The sequence below is a fragment of the Amborella trichopoda genome, chromosome 13 (assembly GCF_054954075.1).
Source record: "Amborella trichopoda isolate Santa Cruz 75 chromosome 13, AtrichopodaSantaCruz75HAP2 v2.0, whole genome shotgun sequence".
In the NCBI taxonomy this organism is placed as follows: Eukaryota; Viridiplantae; Streptophyta; class Magnoliopsida; order Amborellales; family Amborellaceae; genus Amborella; species Amborella trichopoda.
In genome coordinates, this window is record NC_142348.1 from 50,989,727 (window position 1) to 51,014,706 (window position 24,980).

The 24,980-nt window shown below is 36.2% G+C and overlaps 2 protein-coding genes across 28 annotated transcripts; one reads left to right on the forward strand and one right to left on the reverse strand.

Annotated features, from left to right (window-relative positions):
- Positions 1-891: 891 nt before the first annotated feature.
- Positions 892-9,134, reverse strand: LOC18445908 (Methyltransferase MT-A70 family protein). Of its 23 annotated transcripts, none has more exons than XR_016048450.1 (9): positions 8,598-9,133; positions 7,279-7,507; positions 5,004-5,152; positions 4,469-4,502; positions 3,983-4,062; positions 3,332-3,468; positions 1,747-1,836; positions 1,557-1,656; positions 892-1,287 (listed from the first exon to the last, which is right to left on the reverse strand). XR_016048450.1 is itself a non-coding variant. In XM_006856034.4 (9 exons), the coding sequence occupies exons 1-9, from the start codon at positions 8,886-8,888 to the stop codon at positions 1,142-1,144; spliced, it is 1,293 nt and encodes a 430-aa protein (XP_006856096.2). In that variant the 5' UTR covers positions 8,889-9,134; the 3' UTR covers positions 892-1,141. The 23 variants fall into 23 exon arrangements, 8 of the variants coding, with proteins under 8 accessions (XP_006856096.2, XP_020530219.1, XP_088713001.1 ...); XR_016048445.1 differs by having other exon boundaries at positions 3,332-3,509; XR_016048449.1 differs by having other exon boundaries at positions 3,332-3,509; positions 3,960-4,062.
- Positions 9,135-11,218: 2,084 nt separating this feature from the next.
- Positions 11,219-22,083, forward strand: LOC18445907 (AP2/B3-like transcriptional factor family protein). Of its 5 annotated transcripts, XM_088856881.1 has the most exons (9): positions 11,316-11,386; positions 11,482-11,632; positions 11,727-11,828; positions 12,037-12,113; positions 13,294-13,325; positions 13,425-13,587; positions 13,997-14,203; positions 16,462-16,538; positions 21,863-22,083. In XM_088856881.1, the coding sequence occupies exons 4-8, from the start codon at positions 12,048-12,050 to the stop codon at positions 16,522-16,524; spliced, it is 531 nt and encodes a 176-aa protein (XP_088713007.1). In that variant the 5' UTR covers positions 11,316-11,386; positions 11,482-11,632; positions 11,727-11,828; positions 12,037-12,047; the 3' UTR covers positions 16,525-16,538; positions 21,863-22,083. The 5 variants fall into 5 exon arrangements, with proteins under 5 accessions (XP_020530177.1, XP_011627763.1, XP_020530178.1 ...); XM_020674518.2 differs by lacking the exon at positions 12,037-12,113 and having other exon boundaries at positions 11,219-11,386; positions 11,486-11,632; XM_011629461.3 differs by lacking the exon at positions 12,037-12,113 and having other exon boundaries at positions 11,226-11,386; positions 11,499-11,632.
- The last annotated feature ends 2,897 nt before the right edge of the window (positions 22,084-24,980 follow it).

Genomic DNA, 24,980 nt, shown 5'->3' on the forward strand with positions numbered 1-24,980 from the left:
TGTAAATAACAAAAGTCACAATCAGCCATCAATGCAAAATTAAATACGTAGAGGTGTATATATATATTCAAAATCTTATAGTAATGGTATAAAACCCTAGCAGCATAATAGCTAGGATTGATCATGACATTTTTGTACCAAAGGAAACCAATCTCCTTACATACTTTCCCTACTCAAAACAACCTTATTCTCTCGAAGTTTGATCAGTTTTTTAAGGTATTGAGTCACTTGTAAGGGCATAAGAGGATAAGTGATCATGATACTAAAGGTACTTATATCAATGATAATTTTCTAAGGAATATCACCTTTGTTTTTATAAAATGTCTCCCCTACTTCTAGAAAAAAAAAAAAAACCATTTAAAAAAAAAAAGTAGCCAGTTAGAAAGCTGTACAATTAACACTTTATTTAAAGCTAACCTCCCTATCACTAAACCATCATCATCATCATCGCAACCATTCAAGCATTCTCCCAACCATCTAGGTTAGATGGTTCGGCTACATAAGTCACGTTCCGCCATTTCCCTTTATTATAGGCCATACCCTTAATCAGATCCCTATGACCTAATATCCCACCCTTTTGACTTAATATGCCGACAAAATAACCCCTAAAAAAAATGATGCATACAATGGGTGCCTATGGTTGCATTATCGTTTTGGCCCACAGGTGTGTGTTACATGGTACACTAGAGAGGCATCGTCAAAACCGTATAAAAACTAATATAAATAATTCCAGAGATTCATTCAACGGACAAAAAATGGAGGACAAGACCACAATGAAAAGATTACCCTATTCCCACTCTCTTCAATGAGCTAAAATGAACCACAATATGAAATAAAGGATGATTGAGAGAGTGAACTACCTCTGCAAAAAATTTAATCACAAAGCCCCTCTGCGATGCTAATTATGCTCTTGCATTAAACATAGGCCACTTAGATGCTAATTGGAATTAAAGGATGATAGAGAGATAGAGAACTACCTCAGTAAGGTTTAATCACAAAGCCCCTCTGCAATGCACATTATGTTCTTGCATTTAGCATAGGCAACTACGATGCTAATCTAAAGCCCCACATCTACAAATGATTCCCTCTCTCTCTCTCTCTCTCACTCTCTCTCTCACCCACACACGCACATTATAATTCCTCAGCATTTTTTACTCAAAAAGAATCTCGAGTGTTGGAATCGAAGCGGCTCATTGCCCCAAGAAGTCCATCCAGCCATCAACTCTCTAGCAAAAAGCTCAAGACACCTTGCAGGCAGCGGTCCTGGTACGTGATTTGTTAGCAGGTCTAAGAAGGTCAAGGAAAAAGCCACAAAATTCATCAATATATGCCGATTATCACATATTTCCCACAATGTCATAACTTAAACAGAAAAACAGAAGAAACAAGAGAATTAAAGAGAAAATGATCAATGAACAGGTACTACTGCTACATAATACAGACAAGCTAGAGAATCCGGTTGCACATGTTAATCGACATCGATAAGCAATCCATAAAGAATTTAGAAACCCAGCAAAACAATGAAAGAACCCAAATAAATGTCAACATTAGGATACTTCCAATGGGGGGCTTTCTCGAGTGATCACCAGGGATGCTAATGACAACTTGATCACCTTTCAAAGGTGTATACTTCTGCTGGTCACAGAAATTACCACCCTGCAATGACCCATACATTGCACCTTAAACTTAACAGCTAAAGCAGCACAAAGGAAAAGGATTAAGGAAAATCCACAAAAGACACTATACCTTTCCTTGTGTATAACCCAGAACAAGGCATTCATAGGGCCTATGATGAATGAGATCTAGATCACTTAGCAAGCTTCCATCTTCTTTTATCTACAATTACAAGGTATAAAGCAATTAGTCAACATGGAACAAGAAAGAAATTACTAAATCCTCATGAAAAATGTAAAGTTACTAAATCGTTCAGGGGATATGACCCAAAATAGACAAATCCTCAAAGGGTGGATAACAATACATAGAATGCTTCAGACATTTCGTTTATGGAAAGCTTCGGCCAAATACTTTTTATCGCTGTGCTGCAGTTCTTCATATACCATAATCCAATGGACTCCAGAAAACCAAAGCCCATTGGGGCCATCATCATCAAATAAAGTGACGGAAGGTGATGGAGAGGGAGCAGGACCACCATTGGGGTCATATCCTGTTTTCGTGGGTTCCATTCACTCCACATCAACATTCATCACTTTTCATGCACAAGTATATCCTCCACCCGTTCATACACTACAACTTCACTTTACAAGTCTAGTCCTCAATCCTAGATTTCTTTGGATATAACTGGGCTACATAAGCTTGGGCCTCCCACCTTTTTCTTTCTTATTGCCCCCTTTACCTTCCACAGGCTTGCTACGATGTATCTATTGTTTCACCACGATTGGGTCCATTTGGCTTAAAAGAAACAAGAGCATTTTCGAGGGCAAAGAAAGCAACATAGAGCTATTCAGGGGTTGCCCTGAATCCACAACCATTTTCTGGGCCCTGAACCAAAAACAGCTGAGCTCCTTCTCCTCGGTCATCCTCCACCACAATTGGAACTTTGGAAGTACATCATTTGGTCCAATCCAATGACAGTCTAGATTCTTGCATTCGCCACCACCTGAATCACCTGAAACCGGAGTCACCAAGCTCCATTTTGATGGGTGCTTGGTGGGAGACACTGGTATGGCCAGTGTTGGAGGTGTCTTTAGAAGTTAAGAATTTAGAAATCTCACAGGTGCTTTACTTTCATCCGTTTGGGTCCAAGGATTTCTCGGTTGAAAGCTTGGCTGAAGCAGATGCACCATTCACAGGTCTCAAATAGTTCGAAAGGAATTCGAGTACGGTTTTGTTGATCAAAGGTGACTAACTAAATGTCATCAACTGGATGAATAAATGTTCCCCCTGCCCATGATGCCTAAACATGTATTCAACAAGATTTCTGAGCTTTATATACCAACAGAAGTCACATTCAAGCATACATGGCAGGAGGAAAATGCCATGATGGATTCTTTGGCCAAAGAAGGGGCAGCTAGGCTGGAGCTCTGCATATATAGATCCTAACTCTTAACTATATGTTTTTGGCAAGCTAATTTTTCTGTAAATAATATGCTGACCCATTTTTGTAGCCCACAAGTGGCATATGTAAATCATTACACATATCGATACAAAAACTCATCCATCGAAAGGGAAAAAAAAAAACATGCGTCACATTATTAGACAATGATGACTGCAATGTAAAATGGTTTTCCACAGTACATTGGATTGTATCACACTTTCCTAGGAATTATTTCATTGCAGCCATTAAAGTATAGAAGGCGAAGAAATGAACAACCTTTAGCCAGTAAAAAATGGTTTCTTGATTTACCCCCCAAGCAGGGAGGAGCTCTTTTTCAACGAACACTCGTAGTTTCTCCCTATTCGTCACCCACAAAGCAACAAGTGCTCCTTCCGAATGAGCAAGCTTCTTTACTGGAAGAGACAATAAATACCGATTGGGCAAGGTTGGATATCTGGCATAGATATGAGTTGTTAAATGTAATCTGCATTATATGACTCAAACCAAAATTGGCATGAAACACAAAATAACCAACTTGAATGTAATAAGCCAGAATCTAATACAGACATATCAGAGGAGCTGTAAGTTTGTACAAAAATTATTTGGCAGTACATCAAATATTATTTTTTGTTTAGTCTTTCTTCTTTTTGCTTGACTGGTCAGAACAGGAAAATGAAACAGATAAGACAAACTGATCATGTTTTCATCAGATGAACAATTTGGCCAATGCAACATTGACAGAAATACAAGACAATTTAAAGAACTTCACTATATGCTGCATGTAAGAAAGTCCAAACACTTATGTATGAGAATATTCTTTATTAATCAGAATCCTAATATATAAAGTTCAGAAAGCGGTGTAAGGGCAAATGGGGAAAAGACCACACCCATTTGTATAACAAACCATCCAAACAGAGAATTGAGTACTTGCACTGATTTGGTGTGCACATTTCGATTTTCCCATGGCGGATCAATGACTATTAGGTTGAACCCATCATCTGAAGAAGCTGCAAAACAGTGTGATGCACAATAAATCAGTTCAAAAGAATGCTTGGCATTTACTGAAGTATTTTGTGATCTGCCTAAAAGTAAATCATTATAATCTTAACTAGCATAAAAAAAGCTGTTTATATTGAAAGAGAGAGAAATCAAGTCAAATTATTGCTAATGGGAGTCAAAAGGAAAAAGACGAAAAATTAGCCTGTGGCCAACATTCAACAACTACAAAAACTGAAGTACAGGTTTTCCAGGCTAGACTACCATCAGTTAAACAGAGTAATATGTAAGAAAAGCCAAAGAGTTGGAAGAAATACATAAAACCAATGAAATAACAGTGTCTACTATAAAAAATCAGAAAGCACACAGGCCAATATTTTCTGAACATGTGATCAAGAAACAAAAATGGAGAGTTACCTGGAATCAGATGATGGATTTGTCTCAAGTCAGACTTGCACAAGGAAAAAGTCCACAGAAAAATGTTAATTCGATATTTTCTCGAGTTTTAGAAAGTGTAATATTACAAGAAAATAATTCCATAAACCTTATTCTATTTTGTTTTGATATGTAAAAAGGACTCAAAACCTAGCATTTCAGACAAATAAGCCCCACAAAACTGGCCAACAGGGTAAAATCCCAAAATACACATACTCTATGCCTGTGTGTACCGCTATACATTTGTACTTTTACTTCTGTCTGTACAATAGTTGATTTAATAATAAAAAAGGAAGAGCTCATACCACTAGACAATGAGGTAGAACCCAACAAAAATGGTGTGAAAAACACATTCTTCCAATGTATCAAGAAGATACAGTGAATTGGATATTGTGGATTATAGATGACCAAGGAAATACTCCTTAGGATTATGCTTCAATTTCTCACTGGTCTTTTTTCAGATGTTTTATTGACATTGACAAATTGATGAGAGAAGGGAGAGATTTAATTTTCCTACCATGTGGAACCTGCATTTTCTAGGCAGTATATATAAGTTGTCAAGAAATTGTGCCTTCATATCATCATCTGTCCAATTTGAGACTAAATTGTTAAATAGCGACATAGAAACTTCCTTGCAATACTGAATGGGCTCCGCACCTGTGAAATCTGTCACAATCACTATTTGATTAAAGCCAATATTTCACAATAAAACCAACATTTCATACATATCAAAGGCTTCATTCTAGTTAAATAGGATCACATAAACACATATGCACGCGCACAAGCACACACACACGCACACGCACACAAAGCGAGAAAGAAAGAGAGGGAGGGGGGAGGAAGGGACTATATATATATATATATATATATATATATCATCAAAGCTTTTTCTCAACTAATTGGTGTCGGCTACATGAATTCTGATCCATCATTCTGCTCTATTAAAGATCATACCCTCAGTGAGGTCATAAATTCCCATATCTTTCTCACTACTTCCAACAAAGTTCTTTTGGTCCTACCCCTTGTCCTTTTTTAGCCTATTCCAAATTCATGAGATGTTTTGGCACAATTTTATGTTGGCTGCCTACCTAATACAACGCACCCTCTTTACCAGGGATTGGAACAGTACGGGAAAGTTTAAGCTCCTCACCCTGATATCTAAATATATATATCAAGTCTCTTGAATTTAAAGAATCTTTAATGCACATTTCAAATTAATCACCATGATTTCAAGAAATGAGATTGTATTAACATTCTTTCTTTCTACGTATATATCTATCTCTCCTCTTTGTCCATCTCTCTCCTCTTTTCTCTTTTTCTTTACAAGCTCTATTCTCTGTTGTAAGAGAAAATCCAAAATATATATCTCTCTCTCCTCCCTCCTCTATCTGGTTTTCTTGCTTCTTCTTGTTTAACCGAGCTGTAAAAGAGTCCTTTGTGTTTCTTTTAACTTGTGGAGATAAGAGAAGAGAGAACTTTTGAAGTATTTTCTGGAGTTTAATCATGGTTCAAGGGGTTGATTCTGCAAACTGGTTCTACAATTGGAAAGAAAACACGATTAATGTTGATTTTGGAGCGGAACACATCGCAAAAAAACCAAAAATAGACCCGTCGAGAGTCACTTTGAAAATCTTACTATAGTGAACTGCTCAAGGTTAGTAGACGTCATATTTCCATCAACTTGTTTGTTAGTAATTTTTTTTTTTCTTTTTACCATTGACTTGTTTTTTTTGGGTCTATGATCAGTAGAAATTGTTTTTCTTGTATTTCTTCTTATCAGTGTTTGGGTGATTGATGATCAGACATTAATTTAGAGTCCGAATTATTTTAGAAAGAAATAACCATCATTTCGATAATAGTTAATGAATCGGTTCTTTTAGAGACACCCATTACTGCATCTATTCCATAGGGAAAAGTTTGTCTCAACTTTATAATGTTTAAGTACGATTCACCTAAAAAATCCATCTAAAAATGTTGTTCCTGATAAAACCAAAAATAATGTCCTCCATTTATGTGCAATGCCAAGTGCATCTCAGTTCACATTTTAGAAAAAAAACTCTGCCAATCATTTAAGGTCAACCTACCGTAAACTTGGACAATGATCAGACTTGTAACTTGGTTTTAAAGACTTTTTAGATTATCAGTACGGATTTATTCTAGTAAACTTAAGATATTATGCTTAGTACATGGTCCCGGTTATGGATGATTATGAGACTCCATCAATCAATCACTAGAACGCTTAGTAAATGTGGGTTATGTATGATTATCAGACTCCATCAATCAATCACTAGAATGCTTAGTAAATGTATTACTCATCCTTAGTATAAAATTCATATTTCCTGCCATGTTTACCACTGAACTGTTCTGAAACAAGACTACCCAGGAAGACCGAAACGATTTTCTAGTTTCCCATGAAAGCCTCTTATATTTTTTCTTTTTCTTTGGGGCAAGACCTGGGAGAGGGGGTGGGTTTAGGTAACGGCGATGGGGGAAAGGGAAAGGGAAAGGGAAAGCGGAAAGGATGGCTTGTCAAAAGTCCATTAGACCAAAAAGGGCACATGCATCTTTGTATGGGAATTCACGAGGCAGTTCTTCTTCTTCATATATAAACATTGGTTGAATTTTGAAAGTCCTATTCAAACTTCAACTGGTCAGAGCTTGTAACTGATACAACAACTAAAAGATATAACATTTCTAAGATAAGCATTTACAGCAAACAAACCACATAACTATCAATCAGTCACAGACATGCATTTCAGAATAGAGAAAGAATAGCATATTAACAAACCAACCTTCAGATGGCGTACTTTGGTCACGGAAACGAAGAGATATCTCGTAATAAGGAGCTTGCCAAAGGTGCCCAAGCTCAACAAAAGATGGTTCCGTAACTTGTTCAGCATTTGACAAGCTTTCAATTCCATTAGTAGGACATCCATTTCTTTTGAGACTGGGAAGTATGCTCATAAAATCAATTTCTTCTAAAAGAGCTTTATGGGCATCCAACAAGAAAGGTCTTGCCTCCTGCCACATTTTGAGAGACCACTATAAAATCCAACAAAAAAGTAATATAAACAGTCTAAAAACAATAGTATTTCATACACACATAAATACATATACATTATGTACGCATATATAAGTACATAAGAAGGTACTTATACATGAAGGTAGGCCGTCCACATATTTAGAAATATAACCACTGCTATTTTTCTGCCACCCAAAAACTGGTTGTCATAGTTAGGAGTGGCAATGGACCCGGACCCGTATTGGACCTGAACACTATTCGGGTCCTAGTCTAGGTCCGGTTTCAGTTCCATGTGGACCTGACCCGGACCCAACCCGAATAGAGTTATTATATAAATAATATTTAATATATGATATTTTAATAATGTTTAATTATTATTTAAATAAATAGAACTAGATATTAATATTTAAATAAATATAACAATATTTTTTTAGTTATACTATGTAAATATTAAATAATACATGTATATATCTAACATATGTTAAATATATTTTTTATTTATTTTGGGTCGCGTCCAACGGCCGGACCCAACCCGTTGCCACCCCTCTATTTTCCAATGACATGGGGACTCACTAAAAAAAATAGGTGTTTAAACTAGAACCGTCGAGATAATTGAACAAGCACAATTAAATCAAACACATAGCATTTAAAATCGAGACAAAAAAGTTGCGTAAAACGTAATTAACAGCTTCATCCAATATGAATATACATATACACAAGTACATACATGAGTGCAAATAATGACTCAGAATTGAGATAATGGAACAAACGCAAATAAAGCAAGCACATAGCTTTCAAATCAAAAGAATGATATGCAAGTGCATAAGTCCATGCAAAGTGCATCAAAGACATGGAATTGAATAAGAAAATGAGATTTCAATAAAACAGAGCCATGCTTCATTTCCTCAAAAACCCATAAATTCTCCACGAATTTTAGGGTTCATTAAGCTCATACCAATAACTTCACATCCACTGAATCTAGGGAATAATTAGGCTTCAACCCACTAAAACAAACGAATAGAACTGCCTCTTCACAAAAATAAAATTCATAACATGAATAGAAAACAAAATGAAAAAATAACTTAATACCTGGTGTCTCATTTCAGCAGCGAGTTCCCTTTCATTGAGAGCATAGGGCCTCCTCTTTCTCTTCCTTTTCCTTCGACTTTCAGAGACTGGTTTTTCTCCATGGCTGATCGATTCGAAGGAACGGCAGTAGTACATGGAAGGGGAAACCCTAAAATTGGTGTAGAAGGCGTTGAGGACTCGAACTGGATCCATGACAAGTGCACGCGATTTGGGAAGATGATAAAGTCCATTTGAAAAAAACTCTTTGAGCTCCCCGGTTTCTTCTTTCTTGGCTCCTTCCTCCATCTTCATTTGGCACTTTTGTTACAGATAAATGAAAGGAAAATGCCACAGGCATAGTTGCAGAAAGCTCAACCCACCATTTTAGAGAGAGTACTAAACAGCTGCTGCTAAAAAATGTCAAAATTTTACGGCTTGTGCAAGTGAAATAGAGCGTATAACACACTCTCACGGGAACTAAAATTTTTCAGCCATTCTATACGTCGATATTTTTTAGGTGCGGTCTGTATATAGCCGAGGCTCTAAACAATTAAAGTAAAACGCACCTTCAAATAGCATCCAGAAATATGGTTTCAATATTAAAAATATTTGTGATATCCTTAAAATATATTTTCATCCTTAACGATAAAATTTAAAGCTTAAAAAAAAGTGTAATCTATGAAAAATTAAAAATTGATAGTAAAAAAAAATACGTTACAAGATACATAAATTCCAAATTTTGGAATCCATTTTTTTCTCATATACATGCAACTTGATATCAAGATGATTAGTTTAAAAATATTTAGACATCAAAACAACCTCTTATAGTTGAACTTTCGAGGTTGGCTCTAATTTGATTCGTTTAGAACCTCAGCTGTACATAAACTTCTCCCATATTTTTTTGGATCTGGTTTTTATAGGGTTGCAGCCCTATTTATTGAAGTTGGGTTGCATTCTATTTAGTGGAGAAAATAGCTTGATGCAGTGCAGCCCTATCAAAATAAAATAAAGCCTCACCTTGTAATACATCAAAAATTACAATTTAAACATTGGAAAATTTTTACATCGATCCTCTTTGCTTGAACATATTAGTTGGTAAATAAAAATAGTATTTGAAGCTTTAAAATCATGTGTATTGTAACAAATTATCTAAATCGTCCATTTCACCCAAAATTTAATTGTTCATAAATTTACAAGATTTGTACTATTTTTTAAGTTTCGAATTTTATTTTCAACGTTGAAAATTGATTTAGATCCACCGTGGAGATTTTCATTGCTGCAAATGCTTTCCATAAGCTTTTATTTTATTTTCATAAAGGCTAGGCCCTATAAAAGCTTCATCCTTTTTATCTTTGGATGATCGAAGCCAAAGGCCCACACCGAACTTTTCCTCACTAGGAAACATGATCATTTATATAGTGCTTCAAGACATTGTTAGACAAACTGGACAATCTAACTGATAACCACCCTGTTAAATTAGGACTAGCTGCCAAACTTTTCCTCACTAGGAAACATGATCATTTATATAGTGCTTCAAGACATTGTTAGACAAACTGGACAATCTAACTGATAACCACCCTGTTAAATTAGGACTAGCTGCTGACCAGTTATGTTTTTGGGCGGTTTTAGTGATCAATCAATATTTAAAAAATAAATAAAAATATATATAAATTCTAAAAAATAAGAAATTTGCTTTGTAAGGTATTTTTTAATATTCGTTACATCATGGTAAAAATTAAAAATTGTTTTTATCAATAATACTTACTTTTATATTGTCTCATCATTTAAAAAAAAAATTAAAAATACCCCTAAGAACAAATCTATTCATTAAAATTCATTTTTTTTATTAATTTTTAACTTCATTTGAATATGCTTTGTTTTAGTCATTATTGATATGATTTGAATATTTTAGTACATCTTTTTTATCTTCTTTATTTTTTTCAATGCTTTTTTTACCACCTGGGACTTGCCAAATTAGAACAGTTGAATTGCTCCGATTTACCAGTTAAGGCGGTTAACCTGCTTCCAGGCCCATGTTCGGGAACCGTTCCGACTCGATTTTGCGAACTTTGCTTCAAGATCGTGTCATATACATTCCCTAGGGTGAAAATTGTAAATTTTGGGATCCACTCAATAATGACCCTATGATTATTTTAAGGATAAGGTTTATATAAGATCACACCCTTAACATGTAGAATTTAAATGAACCCAAAAATCCATCATAAAAGAATGTTTTAATGTTGGAAAGCCCTCTAATTGCCCATATCCACATCAAGATGTATATGTGAAAAAAAAAAAAAAACATATTTCAATTTCCAAAAACAGAGCATATTGCAACACATTATCTTTATTGTCCATTTTTTAGATTTTTATGTGTTTATAGATCCACTTGATTTGAATGAATTTTGAAGTTTAAAAACTTATAATCAGAAATGAAAATGGAATGCAAGGCCATCTTAAGAATTTTTGACACTCCGAATATCAAGGCATTTAAAGTACTCCTCGGTAGAGTTTTACCTTATAAATAATGAACAGTATGTGCATGCGATAGTACGAAATCTTTTGGCAAAACACAGGTAGTAATGCGCTACACGTGTCACTCGAGAGAGGCAATATTTTGAATTCGCTCTGTTTTTCGCGCTTGTCTCTCCACCACAGTAGCCGTACAAATTCAAATCCTAGCAGCGAGAGAGCTCAATTTTTTTGGGGTTTTAAACGGTCGGATTCCAAGCTTTTTCAGAGGTTCTCACGGCTCTCTTTTGTTGATTTCTTCTGTTTGCAAGCTCGAGTAGTCATTCATCACAGTGAAGGTGGGCATTTTTTGAGTTCCATGACCTTTCTTATCTGAAAAACTAGGGTCCTAATGGCCTATTTTAGCATATTTATGAGTTCTTTTATGATGAAGATAGGGTTTTGATTCAGCCATGGCTGCTGTTGAACCTGCGTATGAGGAGTTCCGGAAGCAAAGGTTGGAGGAGAATAGGAGGCGAATGCAAGAGCTCAATCTTGCTGCACTCTCTCAAACCCTGAAAAAATCTTGCCCCAAGCCATCGCCCGTTCGTTGTCTCGAAATCATTTTTTCTTGCTCATTTTTATTACCAATGGATGTGCATTTTTCTTTACTTCGTGTTTTGTTCTTCTGTTTTTCAGTCTAAGTACTGCAAGCCCAAGACCCCGAGGATCGATATGGGACTTGTAGAAGTAAGGAGGTCATCAAGGGTTGCAGCCATGCCAGCTGCAAGTTATAAAGAGGTAAGAATCTTCTTGCTCGAACACTTTACTATTTTAGACATGGTATTTTTCATGGGATTGTTTGCTAGAAGACAATTTATCTTTCGGGGTGGTATACTAGAGGACCATTTATCTTTGGTAAAAGGAGGTCACAATCACTTTTAGCAGTGAAATCCGACAGCTTGGGGTATGTCACAATGTTGAAATATTTTTCTCTTGCAACTTTCAGCCATTGATGGTATGCCCCTAGCCGCGCCAATTTCACATCCAACGGCAAATAGTGATTTCGAGCTGCTTGTAACAAAGGTAATTGATCTTACAGTATACTTTTCCGTTTCTTATTACCCCTTTTTGGCCCCCTATTTAAGGAAATTGTGGATATTTTTTCCTTTTGTTTTGACAAGTGGTGTTTTGTGCCAATGTCGGATAAATGAATGGATTCTATGGTTAAAAATGGCTATTACATTGAAATAACGGTCATAGGAGCTTAATTTTTCGCTAAAAAAAGGTTCTTACATGAAAATAACTGCTTTTACGTCACTAGCAGATGCATCCTGTTACAATATATAAAAACAATAGATGGGTGGCAATAAAAGATTCAGTACAAGGAAGCATGATTGTGATATCAGGTTTCTGTTTGTAATCGTAGAAAAATGTTATACAATGTCCATAGCTGCTGTTATTTTTAAAACATCAGAAATAAGGCTGTTATTTGTGAAATGTTTCGAAATCTAGTAAAGAAGTAATATATTTTTACATTGGTTCAGAACGTTGTTCTTGTCCATTTCCCCTTTTTAATCATTGTTTTCCTTTTTGCAGTTAAACCCAGATTTTGAATCATGCCTTTAAAAAGATTTGGCAAGTGATCCTAGAAGAAGCAAACCTTGACGTCTCTAACTGCTTTTTCCTTTAATGTAAATATGATGTTAGCATGCAAAGAAGTAGTGAAAGATGGCAAGAATTCCTGTCATGTCGATAGCAACTTAAACTGTTATTCATCTTTTTAATGGAACTGTTGTTGGAACAGCAGGCCACACCAAAGCAAGCACAATCTAGCTGGAAGAAGTCTACCATATATGGCTCGATTACTTTTTATTGAGTAGTTTTTGCATGATCTGATGTTTGAAGATGAATGTAAAGTTAATTTTTCTATGGTAACTTAAGTTGAATGTAGAGTTGACGGACCGGAGAGAAATCAGACAAACATTGATTTTGATATGTTATTGATTAAACCTGTCTTGACGGACCGGAGGAGAGAAATCAGTCAAACATTGATTTTGATTGGTTATCGACTAAACCGGTCTTTTATTTGGACCAACCTACCAAGCCACGGGTTGGGATGTGCCGGTCTGGTTGCAAGAAAATTCCACAATATATCTCATACATTTGTGGTATTATTTGGACTTTTTTTTTTTTTTTAAAGATCTTAAGTGGATAACATATCGATCCAAACTTTTGTAGACTGATAAAAGGTAATTATTTACAGGTAAAATATGAATATATGGAGATGCCACGAAGGTTAGTCTGTGTATCTATGCAATGCATGCTTCTTTCACATACTTTGCATTAGCTTGCTGGTTTCACGTGTTCTAATGTTATTTATGGTTATTCTGGTAGGATCTACAAGAGGAGGGCATTGTTAGATCGAAGCCATATATCGGATGGAGCTAGGACAAAAGCTATAGAAAGAGCCGAAGTCCTACAGTCAAATTTGGAACCTATCTACCCTAGTTTTGTGAAACCTATGCTTCACTCGCATGTCAAAGTTGGCTTTTGGCTTGTAAGTGTAAACACTACACGAAGTTCTTGTGTCCATCACCTTTGACATCCCTCACAAGGTTTATTTTTCTTATTTGTGAGGTTATTAGTTATATATTCCCACGTGTCTGTAGTCTCACACATGCAATAGATTCCATGACCTGTACTCTCCACACCCAACACACAAATCTATGCTTATACATAGACACACTCAATCATACACATCCACGTGCACACGTAATACTTGTGTTCATACATGTCGTATGTGTTTGCATATGTGTCTATATATCTTCTTTATTTGTTTATGGATATATCCTTATATACACAGTTGCACACATGCATACTTTTTTTCTGGTTTCCTCTATTTTTATGGAATACTACTGTACTGCAGAGATTGGAATGTCTTTATGATTGCCAAAGTATGTGAACAGGGACTTCCTGTGGGCTTTTGTAAGTCCAACCTGCCAAAAAATGATGCTATAATTACTTTGGAAGATGAAGATTGCAATGAATTCCAGACAAACTTTCTTGCTCAGAAGACTGGATTAAGTGCTGGATGGAGAGGATTTGCAATTGACCATGAATTAAATGATGGGGATGCAGTGGTTTTCCAACTAGTCAAACCTCTGAAATTTAAGGTGATGATTTGGCTCTCTGCATCAGTAATTGCTTTGGTTGATTTGTTTAAGGTTATTATTTATTTATCTAATGTTTTTATCCTTTAATTTCTTGTTTTCCATATTAGGAAATGCGTTTGTTGTGGTCTTTGTATGAAGTTTCTTCAGGCTGGTAGTTAGGACCATTCTATCGTCATTCATGGATTTGTCACATGTACTACTTTTTCCATAAATTGGATGTTTGGAGTGCTTTTAAAAGAGATTAACAATAGTAGAATAAAATATTTCATTTTTGGAATGTGCCCAAGATCGAAATGAAAGCAACCATCCTTGGAGCAAATGTATGTGCTTGTGTTGCGTAAAAAAGATTTATGCAAACTATTTATTGAAGATGTTAGAATTGCTTATTCTTGATGTAATGCTTTTACCATGTACGCAAATTAGGTGATAGCACACTCTTTTATTTTACTTTGATGTGTTTGTCAAGATACTTGGTCTAAGAAAGGTGATGACCTTAAACTTTCCCTTAACCCATCCCATGCCCGAGTAAAAGGGCTGGGTTGTGTTAGGTAGGCAGCCGACATGAAATTTTGTCAAAACGTATTATGAATCATGAACCAACAATATCTGTTTATGCTAGGGCATTCCCAGAACCTACACGGGTCGGCTCAAAAAGATGTAGTTGGTAGTTGTCCGAAAAGATATGGGGACTTATGGCCTCACTGAGGGTATGACCTTTAATAGGGCAATATGATGGAGTAGGATTCGTGTGGCCGACCTCAATTAATTGGAACAAGGCTATGATAATGATGATGATGATGATGTTTGTAAAGATACCGTCTTATTTGCAATCTTGAGAGGCTTGTTAATGTGCTTAAGATCTCATTTACTTGGGTTTCTAATTTTGTTGGAAGTTGCATTTTAGGCTCTTCATTCTTCTCAACCTAAAGTCATTGTCGTGGCTTATTGACATTTTTTAAAGAGCTAGGCTCGATTCTTGACTTGGCCATGAGCTAGGGCATTTCCATCTTGGTCAGTTTGGCTTAAAGGGCAACAAGATTATTAAAAAAACTTGAAAATGAGAGAGAAATGTTAGGGCTCCAATTTTTTTTCATAATATTATTATGTAAATTAATATGCTTAGGACCTCTTTCTCTCTCTCTCTCTCTCTCGATGGGGGCTTCACCCTTCCCTTTCTTTTTCTACAATTGGAAGGGAGGATTAGAGAGAGATTTCTAGTTTAGGGATTACGGGCTTATTGGGTTGGGATTGGATTGGGATTGGGAGTGGGTATGGATTTAGAATTGGAGGTCGATTTGCTCGTGTTTCAGCAAAAGGAGGAAGGAGGAGGGGTTCTGTTGAAGAAGATGAAGAAGATGGGGGTTGGGTGGATGTTATTTTTCCTTGCATTGGTTATTGTTGAGGGCAGAGGTTTGGGTTTTTAGTTGGAAGGATGCAAATGTATGAAGAGAGAGAGAGAGAGAGAGAGAGAGAGGGATGGAGGGAGAGAGAGAGAGGGAGGGAGGGAGAGAGAGAGATTTCTGGGGCAAAGGTTTTGAGTACACAAAGCAAGAGAAAGAGGACTAGAGAAACCACTATCACTGAGAGCAAGCTGAGAGTATACGCACACACACATGGAGATAGCAAGAGAGAGAGAGAGAGAGAGAGAGAGAGAGAGAGAGAGAGAGAGAGAGAGAGAGAGAGAGAGAGAGAGAGAGAGAGAGTTTTCTATTAATGTTCCTATACAATTCACAAATATGCTTTCCCAATTGCATACCTATATTTATGTGTTCGTATATGGGCAATGTGTTTAGCATCAATATAATGTAGTTTAGGTGCTTTGGGAGATAAGAGAACTGGAGTTATGATTAAGTGTCCTTGATTCTCAGGAGCTAATTTTCTACAAGAATCCCTTGTCTTTTTTTTGGGTAGTTTACTATAGAATTTGCACTTTGGACTTAATGTTGCAATTGTCAACACCTTATCAATTCAGGCTCAAGCCCGATTCCGGTTATTGCGTCATCTGCCTTGGTGGAAAACAAGCATTTGTTCCCTGATTTCATGTCTTAAATGTCTTATGCTATACATTTGTCTCTTCTTGATATGTAGACAAATTTTAGTGTACTATTTTTGTAAATGTAACTTTCACATTCTATTTCACGCAATACATACTGGATTCTCATTATGTCTTTGAATATTTATGGGTAGCACTAGCATTTACTTAACACAAATGGTAATTTTCTTGTTTGGCGCTAAAAAGTTTTTGCCCTTGTATCCAGGTGTATATTATTAGGGCCATGGAGCAAAAAGATTCCAATGAAGTTATTGATGAACCACACTAGAAAACTCAATCAAGGTACCTGCAGTTGTGATATTTTTCAGCAAGATTATGCTACAAATTTTCTCTTCATTGAGTTATTGTTGCTTCCTTTAGCAATAGCGTACCCAAGATTATATTTTGAGCAATTGGGTGCTGAATTCTTTTATCGTATCGCATAATTATTTTCGAGAAATTTTTTTAAGGATTTTAATTTCTTTACTTTGGAGTTAGTTCTCTTCTCACCAGTTTTAGGAATATGCTTTACATGGATACTATAGGACATGGCATGTCCTTGTTTCATGACCATTTCGTATTATGGTCATTGGGATCTTTCTTGCAAGGGGTCGATTCTACTGCGTGATTCACTCTTATGCTCTAGGGAATGGAATCTCACTCCTCAGCAATTTTTAAACTTTGGAATCTTGATCCTTCCTATTAGGGATCATGGTCATGAGTTATAGGGTATCCAAAGTCCTTGGCATTGAAATATAGTATAACAATGTGGTAATGTTATAGCAATGTTTAGTGTTCTGCCATGTGATGGTAAGGTAATGTTGTGGTTCTTGCTCCAAAAACTGACCGAACGCGTTCAAGTTATTGGCTAGTCCGACGCTGTCTCTGAGGGACAGTTGAACGAGCGACTCAAGAATGCTGTTCTTGAGTCGCTCGTTCAACTGTCCCTCGGAGACAGGGTCGAGAAGTGCCATTGCTTGTCGCCCCTCGTCCTTTCTTTCTCTCGATCCCACTTGCTCTTAGGAAAAGGGGGGGGGGGGGGGGGGGACTTCTGCAACGGCCTATGCCACCCATAACTTATGAGGAAAGTCGCATCAGTCCCATCGCAGGCACCTACAATGTCGTGATCGCATTGGTTTACCCTTTTTTTTCTTTGGTAGTTTAACGGACCGTCGCCCCTCCAACAAGTATGTGATTGTAGATATTAAATTTGAATTTAGAAATAGTAGCTTATAGTACAATATAATATGTGGTGGTATTGTTGTATATACTATACCACGCTACTTGTCGGGCTCTCAGTGGCCTCAATTTTAGTGATATTGAGCATGTTCTTAGATCCTGATTAGGTTTGAATCGAGCTTCCATACATATTGGGATCAAGATCTCTAGATTTCAAAGTGTACAGACTGCGATTCCTACCACAAGGAGGTTCCTACTTCTCGCAAAACTGCAATCTTGATCCCAATCTTGGATTTGATTTGATTTTCCAATCTCGGTAATATATAGGTGTGGCACTAATAGGCAATAAGATGCAAGAGAGTAGACTTAGGTGGGCTGGCCATGTGTGGTACAAACCCATTACAACACCTGTTAGGACGTGCGAGTTAGTTCAAGTGGAAGGCTAAAAAAGGGCAAGGGTTAGACCCAAAAGGACATGGTTGGAAGACCTCCCTGAGGCTATAGCTCTTAATAGAGTAGAATGGCAGACCAGGATTTGTGTAGCCAATACCAATTAGTGGGTGAAGGCTTTGACGACGATGACGATGAGATGCTGATTGGCTCGGACCTTTAAGAGACCATTGTTGCATCATGATATTGTGCCCATCGGTTAGAAGCAGCATATGAAATCTCGTAAGGCACCAGCTAGGCAACTAGGAGGTGGTGCCTTGTGTTTGTGCGGCCCAATGTTTTTGGGGTGTAGTTCATAATTTCTTTGTCTGTCCGTTTCTATCTCTCCCTCTCTCTCTCTCTCCAATTAAGATGATGCCGCTTGTTTTAGTAAAGATGATTTCAGTTATTAAAATTTAGTCGTTATGTGCTCTCAATGTATATCTAGCAGTTTCCAAAAGTGTATTCATGAATAGGAAACTAATTACAGCATAATTGAATGTTTTACAATTCAATTTTGAACATCGTAGCAATTGGGGGAGATATGATAGCTACCAAAGAAAGCTCCAATGATTTAACCTCTCTCTCTTTCTCTTTCTCTATCTCTCTCTTTTTGTCCAATCATGTCGCACATGGCACTTAGGAGCTGCCTAGGCCAGCTAGGCGGGCATCTAGTGGGTCCTCTCCTAGGGTGAGGCACCTCCACAAAGAAGGTGTTGAGAACCTCTTGATGCCTTGGTTGACGCTGCTTAGGCATCAATGTGCCCTGTTTTTCTAAAAGAGGCTGGAGTTGACCTGGAATGGCTAGAAACACTTGGGTTTGGGTGCACAACTAGCTCATCTGGCCTATTAATGAAACCCTTAGTTTGATGCTGCCTATGCATCAATGTCCCCTATGTTTAAAACATCGATTGGGAGTTGACCTTGAATGGCTGTAAACAACTATGAGTGCATAACTAGCTCATATAGTCTGTAAGCTAATATGATTGAAGATTTGTTGGTTGTGGAGTTTGCACCATAATGTTCTATATTTCCATGATAGGCAAGCAACCATTATTGCTTTTCAATTTGGCTTTTCATGAGAAGAAAAAGTAATAAAGGTAGATTTCAATTTTATCCGGGGAAGATAGATCCCAATAAATTTAAATTCCTTTTGTTACTTCTGTACATCAATTAGTAGACATGCTTGCCATCCATTTGCAGAAACCAAGTGATGGGTTTAAGCTTAAATGGCAACATGACGTCCCAATTTTAAATGCTATTGCTGAAATGCCGGAGAAAAATAACACAATGCACCCTAAGAGATGTGAAGTCAAGCATGGGGATATGTATCTGCACTAGCTTGAGGGGAGTTTGCAGGGCTCACTTTTTATGGACTTGATGGGCTCACGTTTTATGGACATGTCTACATGTCATATGATATATTTCCTTACATACTTTTATTTTCACAATCTATTCTATATAATGTGCCGCATTAAGTGTAGGGCAATGCGGTAATCATTTAGATGAGGACTATTTGGGGGAGGGAGTCCATTAGGGGAGGGAGTCTAGAGTAGGATATCGATTGAGAGAAAGAGAGAGTCTAGGGTACTATGTTAGGAGGGTTTCTTAGGATTTCTCGTTTCCTAGTAGGCTGATTTTCATCATGTTGGATTCTTATTTAGCTACTTATTTCTTAGAGTTGTATCTAAGACCATTCGTTTAAGATAGGATGTTATTTTAGATCGATTACGAAGATTACGAGAGTTGTATCTAAGAAATGCATATTCATGTTTTTTTTATAATCCAAACAAAAAAAAACACTAAAAGTACCCCACACAATGGGTATTTTTGCACCTAGGCGACCCGTCCAGGCACCTTGGATGCCTGCCCAAGCAGGGTACTAGCTAGGTGCCTAGTGGCAATTTGCCTAGTTGATCCGCTCAGGCCTGGGCAATGTGCTGAGGCCCCACTAGCCCACCTAGGCGTTGGGCAAACCACTGTTTGAATTAGTGGTCATAATTATCAGGATGGGACTAGACCGGCCAGTCTGAGGGATTGGATGACCAGTGCCTTAGTCATTCCAGTCCAAAGCAAGAACCGGGTTTGGTAAAAAATTGGTCAAAGCTAATGTTTAACGAGTTTTATCCAGTTGGATTAGTTGGTTTTGTTAAGTTAGACCTGCTAAACAATATTGGACCTTTGTTGGTAAAAATTATATGTTTAAACTATTTATTCATGTTTTCTTTTATTTATTCTATTCGGGCCAACCATTTCAACCAAGAATTAGACCATTTTGACTTTATTGTGAGAACCCTATCGGAAACTTTGAGGCTCTAATTGTTTCTTTTGAACCTGTAACGGTTATTGTAGTTGACTTTATGATCATCCCAATTGGTGTAGTTTGGCTGAAGTTTATCTAGGTTGATGACGACATAATAAGCAGTGTTTTTTAGATAAGAGTTTTATATTCGTGGATCTACCATGATGTTAGTATCGTCTCACAGTTCCTAGGTCTCTTAAGAAGGAACAATTTTCCAATCAAGGACAACTTTGAATGTTACTGTTATCATGCCACGTAAATACATTTGGCATAAGTTCATTTGTTTGGTTGTTTGTTATCAACATAAAAGAAAAGTTCTTTCATTTGTTGCTTGAATAAAGACAATGTGCCTATGCATACTAATAAAAGTAGTTCACAACCATCAGTTAATGCTCCATGTTATATGGAAATTATTATTATTGGCCATTTGTATGCTCATGAACTCTATGGAGCTGCATGTCAAGAATAGATTCATCCTAAAGGTACCATGTAAAATGCGTGACTTTTACCCATCAGAGAAGAAGGTAAATCCACAAGTTGGCCTCGCATGTCACTATCTTAACTTAAAGTATCAACGCCGCGTGACCTTTAATTATATTTATCTCTTGTTGCTCGATTCTACTTTTTGTGTCATGTCACAACCTCGACTTAGAGCAATGTTGAAAAATGTGGATTCGGCTGCCTAGGTGATTGGGCAGGTGCCCAGTTTACCAGCTGCTGTCCAGGAAATTTGTGGGTCTAGCCCCTAAGTTTAGAGGGGTTTGGTTGCCTCAAATTGATCTTAGAAACAATAGTTTTTTAGAAATACAAATAGAACACATTATCTATGTCCCCGATACATCGTATTTCATACATATATCGAATTTGAACTGGACATTGAATTACTTAGAGCCTAAAAGTCAAATAGAAAGATTAAAAGATTGGGTTATCTGTTAATCATAGCCAAGATTGGGTTACATAAACAAAAACTCATTGTGGAATATGGAGCATAAATCCAAACATAAACTAATAATAAAAATACAAGAACAAAATCATCATCATCATTAGAGCCTCTTCCCAGCTATTAGTGTCGGCTACACGAATCCTGGTCTGCCATTATACTCTATCAAGGGTCATACCCTCAGTATGGTCATAAGTCTGCAGATCTTTTCTCACAATTTCCAACCATATCCTTTTGGGTCTACCCCTTGTCATTTTGTAGCCTTCCATTTGAACTAACTCGCACCTCCTAACAGGTGTTTTTCTAAGTTTGTGACATCAAATGCCCCGACACCTAAGTGAACTCTCTCTCATCTTATCGCCTATTGGTGCTACACCTAAATTTTCTCGAATGTTTATTTCGATTTGTATCCCTTCTTGTCTTTTGGAGAAAGGAGCAAGGGGTTCATCTCTCATCAATAATTTGATAAATTCTCTAAAATTTTATAATAAAATATTGAGGACTGGTGTGATTTGGCATGTTCTCGTGGTTTTGATTCCAAATTCAACAGCTTGCTGAGTCCAAGTGAGTAGAGGGAATTTGAATCTGACTTGCCATGTTTTTATTTCATTGATTTCTAAAAACAAGTTTCCATTGATGTAAGTAATTCAATCCAACAAATCTTGAATCTTCAACATGTTTCTTTTATATTCTTTCTCATCATATAAGGTAACTCTTTCACTCTGTCTCTCTCTCACATGAATGTATCTTGCTCTCATCCTTCGACATTGCTTGCAGATAAGAGAATTGATTACTCGCTTGCTCATCCAAATTTTGGCACCGAAATTTTTTTATACCATATGGAGGATAATATTGTATCCTGTCAATTCTCCATATATTTTGATAACACAACTGGCGATGGTGTTGTATTCGCTCCCTGTTTCTTTTGCATAGATTTTGTTATTTTTGAACAATTATGATTCTCCAATGGAAAATTTTATATTATGGAGTTGTGGAAATGTGAAACATGGCAGTATACATTGATCAAAATTTGCCACTAAAGTGTTTTCGATTTAGGATACGTTGGCAAATTACCTTTTTTCTGAAACAATTAAATGCATAGGAAATTGCTTCCTCGGCCAAAATAACTGCTGAGAATGATTTTTCAACCATAAATTTTTAGATTACATTAGAATCACCACATGAATATTTTCCTAAAAGAATTGGTTTTTGAATTTCTAAACACTTGAATATCTAACTGTAAGAAAAAAAAAAAAAGAGTTCTCTATCATTGTTGTTAAGGATGGAGTGACCGGCCAGTCCAACTCCTAAAGCAAAAACCAGGTGTTGACAAAAGCAAGTCAAAACTATTGTAGACCAACTGGTTTTTGATTGGTTGGAGTGGCTACAAGGTTTGATTTTTTATTGTTTAAGTAATATATTTTATATTATTTGTGATTCTTATTATTTTTCTTTACACTTTTAAAATTTTGTCCAATCACTTTGAACCACGATGGGAGCGGTTTGAGTTGACCTATGCTAGGATGTTAGTTTTCCTCGGGCACATAAGTGCATGCGGTTTTTTTTTTCCTTATGAGTTTGGGCAGATTCCTCCCCTAATTGGGTACTAAACATCGCTTTTGACCATATTTTTAGCAAAGGGAGTTGGGTTACCAAAGAGAGTGAATGCATGATATGTTCCTGCATATCATCTTCTGGTCTTGTATCATATGGTTTACACAACCAAAGTTGCATCATCATCATCATACTTATTTGTTGCCAATGCTCTATGTGGATCTTTCTCCTTAAAACTGCTTTGTTGCTTTCATGGAATCTTATGCATTGGAATTGTAAATACGAACCAGTCTCTCCTTGATGTAAACTTTTTGTTGGTTAGGGGTGGCAACTGGTCGGGATTGGCTCCCCTTCTAGGACCCTAGACCCGAAGTTATAGGACCTGAATGCAGACCGACTGGACTTGGTCCCAAACTTGATTGGACTCGACCCAAAAATAAAAAATCATGCTTAAATGTATTAACATTGTTTTAAAAATCATATGTACTTGTACCATTTAAATATTATAAGTAAAAAATATAGTTCTATTTATTTAAATATTATTAGTAAATACTATTACTTGAATAATTTAAATATTATAATTTAAAAATATAGTTCTATTTATTTAAATATTATATGTTAAATACTATTTAAATATTAACACTATTTATGTTGGGTCTACATGGACCTTGGGACCCGATTTGTCCCAGGTTCATTGCCATTCCTATTGTTGGTTAAATGCAAATGGATTTGAATGCATATTTGCATAGCTGCAACTTTTTAAAGTTACGACTCAAATCTCTGGAAATTACAATGTTCGATGCCCGAAGACCCTCAAATTGTGCATAATGACTGGTCATAAGCCTTAAAAATACTATATATCTTGTAATAAATATTTTTTGGAATGTTCATTTTCAAGTGTTTATAGCATAAAAGATATGTACTTTTTATTTTATTTTATCTTTAGCATCTCTACCATCTTTAGAGCTTCATAGTAAAGGTTGCCGACAAATTTCCGAGTTGCCATAAGATTTTCTGGTGCTGAAATCTGCAGTTTCTAGTTGAGTTTTGACGTTCGGATTCACTCTATCCATACTGCGGTATTGTGTGACAATTACTAACCCTTTACGTAGAATAACTGGGGATGAGAAAGAGTGAGAGAGAAGAGAGAGAGAAGTTTCACGCATACTAATTTAGAGAGAGAGAAAAGAGAGGCGTTAAGTTCAGAGAGTGGAAAAAAAACATAATAATTTATTATTATTATTTTTTTGAGTTTATCTTTTAATTTTAAAAGGTACGCAAGAAAAAAAAATAGTAATTTATTATTATTATTTTTTTGAGTTTATCTTTTTATTTTAAAAGGTACGCAAGAGTTTGTACGTGAGTTGATATTTATGGATTTTGGTTAGTTAGTTTGAAATATAAATAGATAAAATTAAATTAGAGGAGTTAGTTTAGGAATATAAATAATATAAAGTTAAGTTTAGAGAGAGTTTATCCTTATCATCAATAATCAAAGTTTGGGAGAATTTTGGGTAAAACGTGGGATATAAACGAACTTATATTTTGACACGTGAATTAAAGAGAGAGAAGATCGAAAAAAATTACCACGTGATTTTAAGAGAGAAAATAGGGAAGAAGAGATAAAATACTAAAAGTGTAGAGAGAGTTTTTTTTTGTTAATGTTTATCTTATTTTTTTAGTCTATTTAAATGGAGGGTACCTTTCATTGTAAAAAAAGTGGATGAGGTAATAAAATTTGATCTTGTGAAGAGAGTTTTGGAGTGGATTCCCTCTCAGACCTTGAGAGTCGGTGGATTCTCTTGCCGACCTTGGGTATATTCTTTCAACCTTTTCATTTTATTTTTATGGTGTTATTATTTCTTTGCATGAGAGCTGCATTAAAAAGACATTTTATTTGTATGGTGTTATTATTTCTTTGCATCAGAGCTGCATTAAAGAGACATTTTATTTTCATGGTGTTATTATTTCTTTGCATCAGAGCCACATTAAAGAAACATGTGGATTTTTAAGAGGGTGAGGTTAAGGTCACTGATTGTAGAAGAGGTTAATAACTCACTTATTAACCTCAAATTTCCAAAAACGGGATCAACTCATCACCTTTTTTTTTTTTTCCTCTCTATGAATGTTACCACATCTGAATGCTAAACAATGATCTGATAGAGGTTTATATAAGGTGCCCTTCTTATACTCGTAGCAGTAAGGTTTACCGTGTCCCTCTAATGTTGTTTGGACATGTAATTTCGTTATCAGAAATCTTGAATATTTATTTTTATCCTTAGTTACAAGATTTAAAACTTTAAAAGTGTGTAGATCAAGCCGATCAATAAATACTTGAAAA